This window comes from Aegilops tauschii, chromosome 5 (assembly GCF_002575655.3).
Source record: "Aegilops tauschii subsp. strangulata cultivar AL8/78 chromosome 5, Aet v6.0, whole genome shotgun sequence".
Lineage (NCBI taxonomy): Eukaryota > Viridiplantae > Streptophyta > Magnoliopsida > Poales > Poaceae > Aegilops > Aegilops tauschii.
The window spans coordinates 136,303,274-136,317,747 of NC_053039.3; the positions used below are offsets into that span (position 1 = coordinate 136,303,274).

At 54.1% G+C, this 14,474-nt stretch overlaps 1 protein-coding gene across 1 annotated transcript; it reads right to left on the bottom strand.

Annotated features, from left to right (window-relative positions):
* Positions 1 to 13,236: 13,236 nt before the first annotated feature.
* On the bottom strand, positions 13,237 to 13,890 carry LOC120964625 (uncharacterized). The gene has a single exon (XM_040389425.1). It carries the CDS (start codon positions 13,888 to 13,890, stop codon positions 13,237 to 13,239), a length of 654 nt encoding a protein of 217 aa, XP_040245359.1.
* Positions 13,891 to 14,474: the final 584 nt, after the last annotated feature.

The window sequence follows — 14,474 nt, forward strand, 5'->3', positions numbered from 1 at the left end:
GAAGACCTTGCCGAGGTAACATCCGAACAGGAGGAGCAAGAAAACTGGCAACCTAGCCCCGACGAATAGGCCTGGCCCAGCAACTCGGAGGATGGTAGTTATCGTCTGCTCTATGAGGATGAGGAAAGCCTCGGCAATGAAGATTTCATCTTTCCTGAGGAACCTCTCGAGCAGGAGCGCTTCAAGTGCCAGCTAATAGCCACTGCAAGGATCCTGAAAAAGAAGCAGCAGCAGCTTCAAGCTGACCAAGATCTGCTAGTCGACAGATGGACCAATGTCCTGGCAGCCGAAGAACACGGCCTCAGACGCCCAGCCAAGAGCTACCCAAAGCGAAGGTTGCTACCTTAGTTCGATGAAGAGGCGCGGGAGCCCATACTTCCCACGCGTAATGCGGCCGACCGAACACTACGCGGTCGGGACAGTGCGGCGGACCGACCACCTCGCAGTTGGGATAGAGCGGCCACTCAAGCCAAACAGCAGCCCGCCCCGCCGGCACGAAAAAACAGAGAAAAAATAGTCCGGGGTCATGCATACGACCTCCGGCAAACCCTGGATAGTAGATCAGGATATACCCGATCGATCTATGGATCACGAGGACGTTCCTCGACACGTGATGATGGCTACATATTCAGACGTGACAAACCTAGTCACACCCGAGCTGACAACCGCAGACGGACTCCATTGGAGCTACGTCGCGACGCGGCCCGATATAGAGGTGCCACACACCCTCTTTGCTTCACTGATGAAGTAATGGATCACGAATTCCCCGAAGGGTTCAAACCCGTGAATATTGAATCATACGACGGAACAACTAATCCCGCGGTATGGATCGAGGACTTTATCCTCCACATCCACATGGCCCGTGGAGATGACCTCCATGCTATCAAATACCTACCACTAAAGCTTATAGGGCCAGCTCGACACTGGCTAAACAGCCTGCCTGAAAATTCTATTGGCGGCTGGGAGGACTTGGAATAGGCCTTCCTCGATAACTTCCAAGGTACATATGCCCGGCCACCAGATGCCGATGACTTAAGCCACATAGTTCAACAGCCTGGGGAGTCAGCCAGGAAGTTCTGGACTAGGTTCCTAACTAAAAAGAACCAGATCGTCGACTGTCCGGATGCCGAAGCCCTAGCGGCCTTTAAACACAGCATCCGCGACGAATGGCTCACCCGCCACCTCGGCCAAGAAAAGCCAAAATCTATGGCAGCCCTCACGGCACTCATGACCCACTTTTGCGCGGGTGAGGATAGTTGGTTGGCTCGCAGCAAAAACACAGCCAGCGAGGCAGGCCCCTCTGAGGTTAAGAACAACAACGGCAAGCTCCGACGTAACAGACACAAACGCCGAAGCAATGGTGATAATACTGACGACACTACAATCAATGCCAGATTTAGTGGCTCCAAGTCCAGCCAGCGGAAGAAACCATACAAGAGAAACAATCAAGGACCATCCAGCCTGGACGACATACTCGATCGGCCATGCCAGATACATGGCACCCCAGAAAAAACCAGCCAATCATACCAACAGAGATTGTTGGGTTTTTAAATAGGCCGGCAAATTAAACGCCGAGAACAGGGAAAAGGGATCACAAAGCGAGGACGACGACGAGGAGCCCCGGCAACCGAACACAGGGGGACAGAAGAAGTTTCCCCCTCAAGTGAAAACAGTAAACATGATATATGTTACACATATCCCCAAAAGGGAGCGCAAACGCACACTAAGGGACGTCTATGCGATAGAGGCAGTCGCCCCAAAATTCAATCAATGGTCGTCATTTCCGATCACCTTTGATCGTAGAGACCACTCGACTAGTACCCATCATGGCGGTTCAGCCGCACTAGTCCTCGACCCAATCATCGATGGATTTCACCTGACGCATGTCCTTATGGATGGAGGTAGCAGCCTCAACCTGCTTTACCAGGATACAGTGCGAAAAATGGGCATCAATCCATCATGGATCAAGCCAACAAAGACTACCTTCAATGGAGTCATACTACGTGTCGAGGCCCGCTGTACGGGCGCAATCACGCTAAAAGTTGTCTTCGGGTCTCCGGACAATTTCTGAAGCGAGGAATTAATCTTCGACATCGTCCCCTTTCGCAGCGGCTATCACGCACTACTCGGACGAACCGCGTTCGCTCGATTCAATGCAGTGCCACACTATGCTTATCTTAAGATCAAGATGCCCGGTCCACGCGGCGTCATCACGGTGAATGGAAATACAGAATGCTCCCTCCATACAGAAGAGCACACAGCTGCCTTAGCAGCAGAAGTACAAAGCGGCCTTCTCAAGCAGAACCCTAATTCGGCTGTCGAGCCCACGAACACCGTTAAGAGGGTTCGAACTACCCTACAGCAGGACAGGTCAGCTCGTCAGGAGCTCGACTAGCAATCCGGCCTCCGTCTCGGTCCCGATCAAGCGGTGGCATTCGCGCCGCGCATACATAACAACGCACTCGAAATTCCATGGGCATCGACGGAGGCACAGCTAGCTTGCGATCCTCAGTGCGGCTCAACCGGCACCGGATACGCACATACTTTCACGTTTACTTTTTCCTTTTAGGTCTCAATCCCGAAGACCTCATCCGATGGCATGATCAAGGGTCCTCACAAAGGACAAACATACCAATACGGCAAGAATAAGAGCGGTCGGCATAGTTAACCCTGGTGGATGGTCTTATACAAGATCAACACGGGACAGCCGCAGACATATGGGGGACTTCTCTAGGTGGTTTCGTTAAACGATCACTCTACCTATTTTTTAGGACCCATGTGTAGCTCTCGCTTGGTGAAGGCATGGTAAATAGCCTTTCTGCTTATTGCACTACTTGTATAAACGCGCTTTAACGCAGCAATGAAATTATAATAGAAACAGTTTGCGGCCCAAATTTCCACGGCTCTAGCTTACCACTGGTTCCTCCTCTTTCTTTCTTTTTTGCCTTTTCCTTCCTGGTAATTTTATCGTATAACACCCGCACACTCAGTGTGTTCCACCTTGCCAGGGGCTTCATAGCACCCCACAACATGGCAACCCAAGTCCGAACACTTTTACAGTATAGTTCGGCACCCCGAATTTAGCATTATATGCATTGGCTCCGAATCATGTCTTTGGTCAATAGTTGGGTTGCCTGGCTCCGGTGCTTGCTACCTTACGTTCTGCTATATCCGCTAAGGTAGTAAAGGGAGAACTACTGTGATTGTGCCCTGGTTTATCCAAAGGAGCACCTCAGTAGAGAAAGCCGAAAACTGACTGTCATGATACGGCGAGAGCAGGTCAGCTATTCGGAGGTTGCAAATCGTTGGAGATTTCTCCCACGTTACGCGAAGGATCGGTACCTCCCGATGAGGCGCTCATAGCACTCTGGTTCGGATACTTGGGGCTGCGCCTATGTTTTATTGTAAAACTCCTATGGCTAAGTGAGGGCGTTTAAGCCGCATAGTCTGATTGCCTGGTTCGTTCTGCTAAACAACTCCTTCAAGGGCCATATAATTGGATCAAGATTGTTTAGATTCCATACCGAACACCTCCGTACTACCTACGTGGGGGCAGAAGCCGACGACTGGCCAACCATCAGATTCCATAAAACACGGACGCACAGGAGGAAAAATTTAAAACATAACAAGCATTATATTACAAACCAACTTTGTTTCGTCATACAAGGCAAAGACAACACGAATGTATTCATTCAAAAATAATGTCCTGCCCACATTGCGTTGCCACAATGCGAGACCCCTCTAGGACATCCGCAAAATAGCGCTCGGGCATGCGGTGCTCCTTGCCCTTTGGCGGCCCCCTGGCCAGCTCGACGGCGTTCATCTTCGCCCACCACATCTTGCAATGGGCGAAGGCCATGCGCGCACGTTCAATACAGGCCAATCGCTTGACAACGTCCAGCCGAGGACAAGCGTTCACCAGCCGCTTCACGAGTCCGAAGTAGCTGCCGGGCATAGCTTCGGCTGGCCATAGCTGGATTATCAAATCCTTCATGGCTAGTTCGGCCACCCTATGCAGCTCCACCAGCTGTTTCAGCTGATCGGTGAAGGGCACGGGATGCTCTGACCCAAGATACTGCGACCAGAACAATTTCTCCGTGGAGCTCCCTTCCTCGGCTCAAAAGAACTCCGCGGCGTCGAACACACTGCGCGGTAGATCTGCGTAGGCTCCTGGAGAACTCCGAATCCGGGTTAGTAAGAGATACTTCTTCCTCACATACTTGCTTTGCATACTAAATGCCTTACCCGCCGCAATCTTCCTGGACTCCTGGATCTCTTGGAGGGCGCCCTGGGCCTCATTCTGGGCCGTCTCCGCACTCTGACGAGACTTGGCGAGTTTGGTTTCTCGAACAGATGTGTCGCGCTCCAAGGTCTCGCACTTCCTCACCGCGTCCTGGAGCTCTTGTTGAACCTCGTTGACCGGGCCTTGAGCTTCTTACGTCGGCCTGCTCATTGACAGCCTTCCCCTCGGCTTCGGCCAGGGCCTCCTTCAGGGCCTCGACCTCGGTCGTCGCTCCTATATATATCTTGACACTTCAGTCAATGCATATCATTTTACCTTCTTAAATATAAAACGGGTTATTACATACCTTGTTTTTCTTGGAGCTGCCTCTTCACCTGGCCGAGCTCCTCCTTGGCCTGCTCCAGTCCCTACTTCAGTTCGGAGACTTCGGCAGCATGTGAGGCCGTGGCCAGCAGCGACGCCTGCATATCCATTCCAGACAAATTTAGTTAGTTTCCTGCAATAAAGGATTGATCCTCTGTCCGGCTTTTTCTTTCAGAAGCACCGGACAGTGTCTCAGGGGCTACTGTCTATATTGGGATTTTCTCTTTTTGCGTCGCTTACCTGAAAACCTGTCAACAGGCTGCTGCAGGCTTTGGTTAGTCCGCTCTTGGCAGACTGTACCCTTTCAATCACCGTGCCCATAAGAACACGGTGCTCATCCACAATGGAAGCGCCTCACAGCGCTTCCAACAGATCACCTAGCGCCCCTAGTTGGATAGGGGTCACCGGTGGAATAGGCATACCCCCTCCTTTCAAAGGAGGTTGCGTGCCGGATTCCGGAGCCATATCGGTCTCCAGAATCAAGTCTGGATGAGTGCCGAACTGAATATGGCCCTCATCCCCAATCTCCAGGGGGATTGGCTCCCCCTGGTGTTCGGCGACGGGGGCTTCGCCTTCGGGCACCTCCTGAGCCTCTCCCCGGCCTAGGAAGGTCCCTTGGGGGAATAAGCGGCCGGCAGTGTCTCGCTGGCCATCTCCTTTGAGTCCAACGAACCTCTTGATGAGGATCGCTGGGAGCTATCGTCGGCCGGACTGCAATAGCATAATTAACCATGTCAATACATTGAAGTGGAGAGGCTGGACATATGGGTATGCGGGAGTCATAGCACTTCCGATGCAGCTTGAGGTTTAGTGCGGGGGTGTTGCTCCGGACTGCTGTCGATGTCCCATGCGGATTTGTCCGCGAAGGAGCCCTTCCCCTTCTTGGACGTCCCCGCCTCCAGGTTCGTGGAGGCCGCCCTCTTCTTCCTTCCCTCATCAGGGGAAGGGTTGTTCTCCTCCTCCTCCTCATCGTCGTCATCTTCGGCAGCGGAGGAGCGGGTCTTGTCTTCGGACGTCGCGTCCGAAGTGCTCTTGCGACGGGGGCCACTCTGGACCCCCTTGGCCTTCTTCGCCGGCGCTGTATAGGGCGCCGGCACCAGCATCTTCGCTAAACACGGAATAACTGGTTCTTCAGGTAGCGGAGCCGGACACTGGATCCGCTTCACCCTCTTCATCCATTCCTGAATAAGCGATGACAGTAAAAGTTCAGATATCCTCCTTGAAGCAGACAAGTAGAGGATGTCTTGGAAACTCACCTCGCTGGCGGGGTGGTTAATGTCGTGCCCACGATCCGAATCCATGGCTGGCGGTGTCTCGTTGCCCTTAAAGAGCAACTTCCAGGCATCTTTGTGAGTGGTCTCGAAGAGCCTCTTCAGGGTATGGTGCTTCTTCAGATTGAACTTCCATAGCGGGAGGCTTCGGCTTTGGCACAGGAGAATCCGACGAACTAGCATCACCTGAATTATATCGACAACTTTGACATCCTTGTCCACCATGCTTTGAACGCGCATCTATAGCACTATCAGCTTGTTTGGCGAACACCAGTTCGGGCTCTTCTCGACCCAGGAGGTGAGCCGCATTGGGGCACCGGGGTTGAATTCGACAGCTGCGGCCCTGTTGGTGCTGCGGGTTCTGTAATGTAGAACCATTGTTTCTGCCATTCCTTGACAGTCTCCACGAAAGTGCCTTTCGGCCAGGAGACATTGGACAGCTTACTCACCATGGCTCCTCCGCACTCCGTGTGCTGGCCATCCACCACCTTCGGCTTCACGTTGAAGACCATGAGGCACAGCCCAAAGTGGGGTTGGATGCGGTGGAAGGCCTCACACACGACGATGAACGCCGAGATGTTGAGGAAGGAGTTCCGGGACAGATCAATGAAGTCTATCCCGTAATAATACTTCAGCCCACGGACAAAAGGGTAGAGTGGAAACCCTAGCCCGCGGAAGAAATGAGGGATGAATACCACCCTCTCATTGGGCTTCGGCGTGGGGACGATTTGCCCCTGGGCTGGAAGACAGTGGGCGATTTCCTTCGCCAAGTACCCGGCCGCCCGAAGCTTAGTAATGTCCTCCTCCCTGATAGAGGAGACCATCCACTTGCCTTGACCTCCGGATCCGCACATGGTTGAGTGCTAGCTTGAGTGGGTAGAATATGAGTACTTGGGCGCTGGAGCTCAAGATTGGAAGGGTGGAGGAAGAGAGAAGGCGTGGGAGAAGAAGGGGGAATCCTTATCCCCTTATAAAGGCAGTGAATATTGAACGCCTCCCCATTCGCCTCGAAACTCGCCTATTCCCAAGGACTGTGTAAATGGCACGGTTGGGTTACCCACGCCCGTATTGATGGGAATCCCGCAATAAGGGGACACGATCTCTGCTTTGACAAGACGTGCCAATGGCAACCGCGTCTCGAAACATGGAGCGGCGGACGAAAAATGGTTCGAAATTATGACCGGACGGACGTGATGTCATGTTACAAAAAGTTGTCAGCGGATTGGATTCGTGAAATATTATATTCTCTCTACGGTTGTGTGTGGTGTGTGTGTTACAGGTCCTGACACATCGATACATCCGAAGACTATTTTAGAGTTCGGAAGGAGGAACCCGCCTTGCAATGTCAAAGACAGATCTACGCGCCGGACACCTTGTCATTGAAGCTAGGTTCAGGGGCTACTGAGGGAGTCCTGGACTAAGGGGTCCTCGGGCGTCTGGCCTGTTAGTCATGGGCCGGACTAATGGGCTGTGAAGATACGAAGACCGAAGACTGCACCCGTGTCCGGATAGGACTCTCCTTGGCGTGGAAGGCAAGCTTGGCGACCGGATATGTAGATTCCTTTCTTTGTAACCGACCTTGTGTAACCCTAGATCTCCCCGGTGTCTATATAAACCGGAGGACTTAGTCCGGAAAGGGGACATTCATTACCATAGCCATACAAGCTAGACCTCTCGGGTTTAGCCATTACGATCTCGTGGTAAATCAACTCTTGTAATACTCATATTCATCAAGATCAATCAAGCAGGAAGTAGGGTATTACCTCCAGAGAGAGGGCCCGAACTTGGGTAAACATCGTGTCCCCCGTCTCCTGTTACCATCGACCTTAGATGCACAGTTCGGGAGCCCCTACCCGAGATCCGCCGGTTTTGACACCGACAGGTGCGCCTCAGGGGGCCAGGCGTGCCCTGGGCCCTCGTGGCCACCCCATAAGGCGGTTGGAGCCCTTCTTTTTCCGCAAGAAATCTAATATCCGGATAGAGATCGTGTCCAAAATTCAGCCCAATCGGAGTTACGGAGCTCCGGGAATATAAGAAACGGTGAAAGGGAAGAATCAGGGAGCGCAGAAACAGAGAGAGACAGAGAGACAGATCCAGTCTCGGAGGGGCTCTCGCCCCTCCCACGCCATGGAGACCATGGACCAGAGGGGAAACCCTTCTCCCATCTAGGGAGAAGGTCAAGGAAGAAGAAGAAGGAGGGGGGCTCTCTCCCCCTCGCTTCCGGTGGCACCGGAATGCCGCCGGGGCCATCATCGTCACCGCAATCTACACCAACAACTTCACCGCCGTCATCACCAAGTCTTGCCCCCTCTATGTAGCGGTGTAACTCCTCTTTTACCCGCTGTAATCTCTACTTAAATATGGTGCTCAACGCTATATATTATTTCCCAATTATGTATGGCTATCCTATGATGTTTGAGTAGATTCGTTTTGTCCTATGGGTTAATTGATGATCGTGATTGGTTTGAGTTGCATGTTTTATTATTGGTGTTGTCCTATGGTGCTCTCTGTGTCGCGCAAGCGTGAGGCATCCCCGCTGTAGGGTTTGCAATATGTTCATGATTTTCTTATGGTGGGTGGCGTGAGTGACAGAAGCACAGACCCGAGTAAGTAGGTTGTTTGCGTATGGGATAAAGAGGACTTGATGCTTTAATGCTATGGTTGGGTTTTACCTTAATGATCTTTAATAGTTGCAGATGCTTGCTAGAGTTCCAATCATAAGTGCATATGATCCAAGAAGAGAAAGTATGTTAGCTTATGCCTCTCCCTCAAATAAAATTGCAATAATGATTACCGGTCTAGTTATCGATTGCTAGGGACAAATAACTTTCTTGTGTGACAAAAAGCTCTCTACTAAAACTAACTTAGTTGTGTCTTCATCTAAACAGCCCCTACTTTTTATTTATGCGCTCTTTATTATCTTGCAAACCTATCCAACACCTACAAAGTACTTCTAGTTTCATACTTGTTTTAGGTAAAGCGGACGTTAAGCGTGCGTAGAGTTGTATCAGTGGTCGATAGAACTTGAGGGAATATTTGTTCTACCTTTAGCTCCTCGTTGGGTTCGACACTCTTACTTATCGAAAGAGGCTACAATTGATCCCCTATACTTGTGGGTTATCAGACCTCAAGTTTGAAAGCACTTCAACAATTAAGAGCAGAGCCTTGGCGGAGTTCATTACAGAATGGATGCCAATGCCAGACGAAGAAATTCCAGAGACACCCTCCGAAACAACTCATGACTGGATTATGTACTTCAATGGGGCTTTTTCGCTGTAAGGCGTCGGTGTTGGAGTGCTGCTTGTCGCACCCACCGGAGAGCACCTCAAGTGTATAGTTCAAATGCATTTCCCCAGGGTCACGACAGATCTTGGAATCAGAAAGCTCATTATCGGAGACGACTCGAAGTTGGTTGTGAAACAAGTCAACAAAGATAATCAATGCCCGTTGATGGAAGCTATCGGATTCAGGGTTCCGCAGACCCTTGAGAGGTTCGAACTCTAGGGTGCATGCGAAGAACTCGTCCTCCCCAGTCTGCCTGCTCACCGAATCTACAGCCTAGTTAGACGAACCCAACGAACAAGAGACCCAACAGTTATCCTGGTTCAGGCCACCTTGTAGTGTAATACCCTACTCCAATTTTGTGGTGGATTGCCTCGAGGGGCCGAGGATGAACTAGTACAGTGGGTGAACAGGCTCAGGAGGTGAGGTGTTCTTGAGCTCGATGAGCTGGTGGATGAGAGGATGATCTAAATGATCTGTCCGGTCTCCCCTCTCTATGGTGGTGGCTAGTCCTATTTATACTGGTCTTGGTCCTCTTCCCAAATGTAGGCGGGAAGGGATCCCACAATGGCCCAATTCAAAGGGAGACAACTATTACAAGTTATCCTGACAAAAGTGGTCTTCGCATGCAAAAGCCTCTCGTGGTGACGCCGCGATGGGCTCCGCGATGACCTCTGTCCTGCCATCGTGGTGTTCTTGGTCTTGTTGCACGGATATGGAAACCTTTGCTTGATTCCTCGGGACCCCGCGCCTGCGCTTGCCTCCTTAGCACCAAAGGGGAAACTGGTACACTGCACCCGCTGGCGCCCACCTGGCCTTGGTTGTCATGCCTCACATCATATGAAACTCGCGAGGCACACCTTGCATAGATATCTCCACTCCTCGGGAGCCAGCCTGGTGAGGCCGCCCCCCCCCCCCCCAGGGAGGTCTTGGTGTCGTCCACCTCGCGAGGCTTGGCCCCTCACGAGGGTCTTGAGTTGTTGTTGCTGAAGCTGGGCCATACCAGGCCGTCGATGAAGCCACGCCGTGGGCCGTAGGCAGTCAAGTCTAGGTACCCCCGTTCCCAGGACACCGACAGTAGCCCCCAGGCCCAAGGTGCGCTCGAACTTGGCTTCAGGTCGAAGCCAAAGGGCAAGTGCGGAGCGCCGCGGGCCCTAACTGCCTGCGGCCTCGGTCGATGCGTGGCGATTGATGGGACGTGCGCATCTCCGCTTCCCCACGCACTGCCTCAGCAACCGTTCGACTTGACGATACCCTGCTACATGCAGAGAAAACCATCATTACGTGCGATCGTGGAGGCCGGCAGTTGGCCTTTTTCTGGCTATAAATGAGGAGAAGGGCGGAGCCCCCTTTGCTCATCTCCTTCTTCTCGTCGCCCGCTCCCTCTTCTTCCTCTTTGCCTCTCCGTCTTGTTGTAGTTCTCATGGCACCGACAAGGAAGTTCTCCGCCCCAAGAATGGGAAGGCTCCTAAGGAGGGACCCGGCTCGCTGCGGCCCAAGAGAGGGCGGGGCCGCCCCTGTAAGCACGCCGTGACCCCTGCTGTGGCCCCTCGAGGGCGCGAGCATACTCCTTCGGGGGCCGGCGTCGCCCTGAGCGGCCGCGGCGGTACTTCTTCTTGTGGCGGGAGCTGCCAAGGGCGAGGCAGCCCCTGCGATGATGGGAGGCGCGCCATGGTAGCCCGACCTCCTCGGTCGCGCTTCCACTCAACGGAGGTGCTTCCGGAGTTTGTCGTGTGGTCGGAGAGGCCAACCGGCACCAGGCTCCAACTTCTGCGCTTCTTTGCCGATGAGGTGCCGGCCACGGGGTCCGACGGCCAATGGCTGCAGGCTGACGGCTGCTGCAGCAAGGCCTCGTGGGCCGCGATCGAGGTCTCTGCCGCGAGCAATGCGACCTTGACCCGCGGCTGGCAGGGATTCACCCGTGCGCGCGGCCCGAGCAGGAGGTGCACCCTCCACTTCAAGTACGATGGTGTCGCGACCCTCTACGTGAGGGTGTTTGGGGAAGACGGTCGCCCCGGAGAGTGCTGCCTCGAAGATAGCAGCGACGACGATGAGCTTGGCCTTGACCACGGCCGTGACGATGTTGAGGGTGAGCTTGCCCTTGGCGACGGCCACTGCGGTTACGACCAGCTACCACATCGCCGCACTCACTTCGAGGACGGTGGCGGGTCGTCCCATCACCACGGTCCGGTGAAGCGGGAGGAAGGCTCGGGCTGAGCCCGGGAGGCCCTTGGAGCCAGGTCTCGTGAGCTGATGAGGTTGTGAGGACCGCTTTTGTTTGACCTTTCCTTTCTCATGCATTTGAAAAAAGTAGAGAGCCCTGTTGGGGCATGTAACGAACCATGGTGTTTATGCTACTATGCTATGTTTATTGTTTTGATGTTATGATGTGGTGTTTATGTTCCAAACGGGTATGGTAGGATAACTTAGCTTGGTACACTTGCGGTAGTTTCCCTCCTCGCGAGAGCGCGCGCTTCATTATCTGGTGAGGCCCCCTTGCTGGCGGCTCAAGATTCGTTGACCTCAGGAGGCATCATGAAGTTGTGGAATTGTTAGAAAACTTTGTTGGGTGTCTGGTTCTTCCGTGCGCGAGCCCTCAGGCATGGGCTAGTCGTGACTTAGTGCACCGCGTCGCAGTACCTGGGAGGCATGGACTTTAAGAGGGTGCGTAGATCACGAGCTTACTCGAGGGCATCTCGCGAGGATAGAAAAAGCCAAGGCTCTGGGGGAGCACGGCTATGGTGAAGTGTGTTTGCGGCGCGGGGCGAGCCCGTCGCACGCACACGCCCGCCCCAGCCCCCATGCGCGAGATGCGTGAGGAAGAGTGACGGGCAACTGCCGCTCTTCCTGGACCAAGATCGAAGTGCAAGAGAGAAGACGAAGGGGAAATCCGGCTGGCAATTGAAAATGCGAGAACTCCAAATTTCATAGAAAAGAGATCAGAAACCAACTACAGAAAGCAAGTAAATGAACAGTCGCGTCCGGCACCCAGTCTAGTCTTGTCACCAGCGCGGAGCTAAGTGTTGCCACTAGGACGTGGGAGGGAGCCCCCGAGGCCCGAGGGCAGCACTCCGGAGACTCCGGGGCGTGTACAGCCCCACTCGTTATTACATGAGAGTGTCACGAGCGGAGACCTTCACATGCACTAGGCCTTGCTTCATGGGTAGAACTTCCGGAGATGCTGGATGTTCCAGGCGTTCTGGATGGGGACCCCGTCCAGCATCTCCAGGCGCGCAGCGCCAGGCCTGGAGACGCGGGCGACCCTAAATAGGCCCTCCCACATGGGTGAGAGCTTATGAAGCCCTTCCTTGTAGAGCACCCGTCGTAGGACGAGATTGCCCACCTCGAGCGTCCTGGAGTGGACGCTGCGGCAGTGATACCGCCGCAGCGCCTGCTGGTACCTTGCCGCTCGGAGCAAGGCTTGACGGTGGCGTTCCTCCCCCAGCACAAAATCCATCCCCCGCATGGCGTCCTGGTGTGCCTCATCAAATTCCAAGACCCGCGCGGAGCGATGTTTGACCTTGTGTGGGAGAACTGCTTCGGCTCCGTAGACGAGGAAGAATGGAGTCTCGCCAGTTGGCTTGGTCGCAGTGGTGCGGATGGACCACAACACGGACTGGAGCTCGTCCAACCAGCCCCTGCCGCAGGCCTCGAGCTTCTTCTTGAAGGTTATAGCCTTGAGGCCCCTCAGAACCTCCGCGTTTGCGCACTTGGCTTGGCCGTTGCTCCTGGGGTGTGCCACTGAGGCATAGCATATCTGTGTTCCAAGGTTTGCACAATATGTTTTGAAGAGATTGCTAGTGAACTGCGAGCCATTGTTCGTAATGATGCAATTAGGGACTCCGAACCAGCTTACGAGACCCTTGATGAACTTGACTGCTGAGCCGGCCGGGATGTTGCAAATTGCTTGCACCTCAGCCCACTTGGTGAACTTGTTGATGGCGATGTAGAGATAGCGGTAGCCCCCGGGCGCTCGAGGGAATGGACCCAAGATGTCTAGCCCCCAGACTGCAAATGTCCACGAGAGCGGGATGGTCTGGAGACCCTGAGCAGGATGGTCTGGAGACCCTGAGCAGGCTAGTGAATCTGCTTGGCATGGAACTGGCAGGCTTCACAGGATCTTACGAGTTCGGTGGCGTCATTGAGCGTCGTGGGCCAGTAGAATCCGCTGCGGAACGCCTTGCCCACCAAGGTGCGTGATGACGAGTGATGCCCACAGTCTCTGCCGTGTATGTTGCTTAATAGCTCGCACCCCTTCTTCCTAGAAATGCATCGCAAGGAAAAATCGGTTGGTCGCTTTCGGTAGAGCTCACCGTCCTCAATGCAGTAGGCAATGGCCTGCCGAGCGACGCGCTCCGCGTCTTCCTCCTTCTCCGGCAGGGTTCCCTGAAGCAAGTATGCCTTGAACTCTTCAGTCCAGCACCCCTCCTGAGACTCGGGCGCGAGGAGCAGGCGGGCCCCTAAGGTCGGGTTGCAGGCGGGGGCTCCCGAGGTTGGTGCTGGGGGGAGCTCCTCCTGAGGCGGTGTCGGCTCTACAGCAGGATGGGCTACCGAAGGCTTGAAGAGCCACTCCTCGAAGATGCGGGCCTCTTGAGGCTGGCGCTTAGACGCTCTCTTGGCGATATCGTCGGCTTCCTTGTTCGTGCCGCGAGGCACCTGCTGCAGTTCTAGGCCCAAGAGTTGGTTTCTCAATTTTGCGTACCTCCACCAGATATGCCTCCATGTGTTCATCCTTCGGCTCTTACACTTTGTTGGAGAAGTTGATGAGGAGCTGGGAGTCACCCTTGATGGTGAGGCGCCTTACTCCCAAGGCTGACGCAGCCTTGAGACCGGCGATCAGGCCTTCGTACTCCGTGATGTTGTTGGAGACCTTTTCGTCATGCTGGAAGCAGAGCTACACGATGTAGTAGAGTTTGTCTTGAGTGGGTGAAATGAGCACGGCTCCAGCCCCCGCGCCATGTCGTGTGAAGGCGCCGTCGAAGTACATGACCCAGCCGTCTGGGGCTTTGCTCCCCGGCGAGAGGGATCGGTCCTCGCCCGCTTCTGACCTTGGAGCATCGGTCCATTCCGCCATGAAGTCGGCGAGTGCAGCGCCCTTGATGACCCTGGTGGTGCTGAAATTCAGCTGAAATGCCTGTAATTTGATGTTCCACTCGGTGACCCAACCCGTAGCGTTGGGGCTCCGGAGCACCCTCTCTACTAGGTAAGCTGAGACGACCTTGATGGGGTGCCCTTGGAAGTAGTGGCGCAGCTAGCGCGAGGCGATGAGGAGTGCGAGCAAGAGCTTCTGCGACATGGGGTAGCGTGCCCGCGCA

Excerpts from the sequence above, each read along its gene's own strand:
- LOC120964625 (XM_040389425.1), bottom strand. The coding sequence starts at position 13,890 with ATGAACACATGGAGGCATATCTGGTGGAGGTACGCAAAATTGAGAAAC.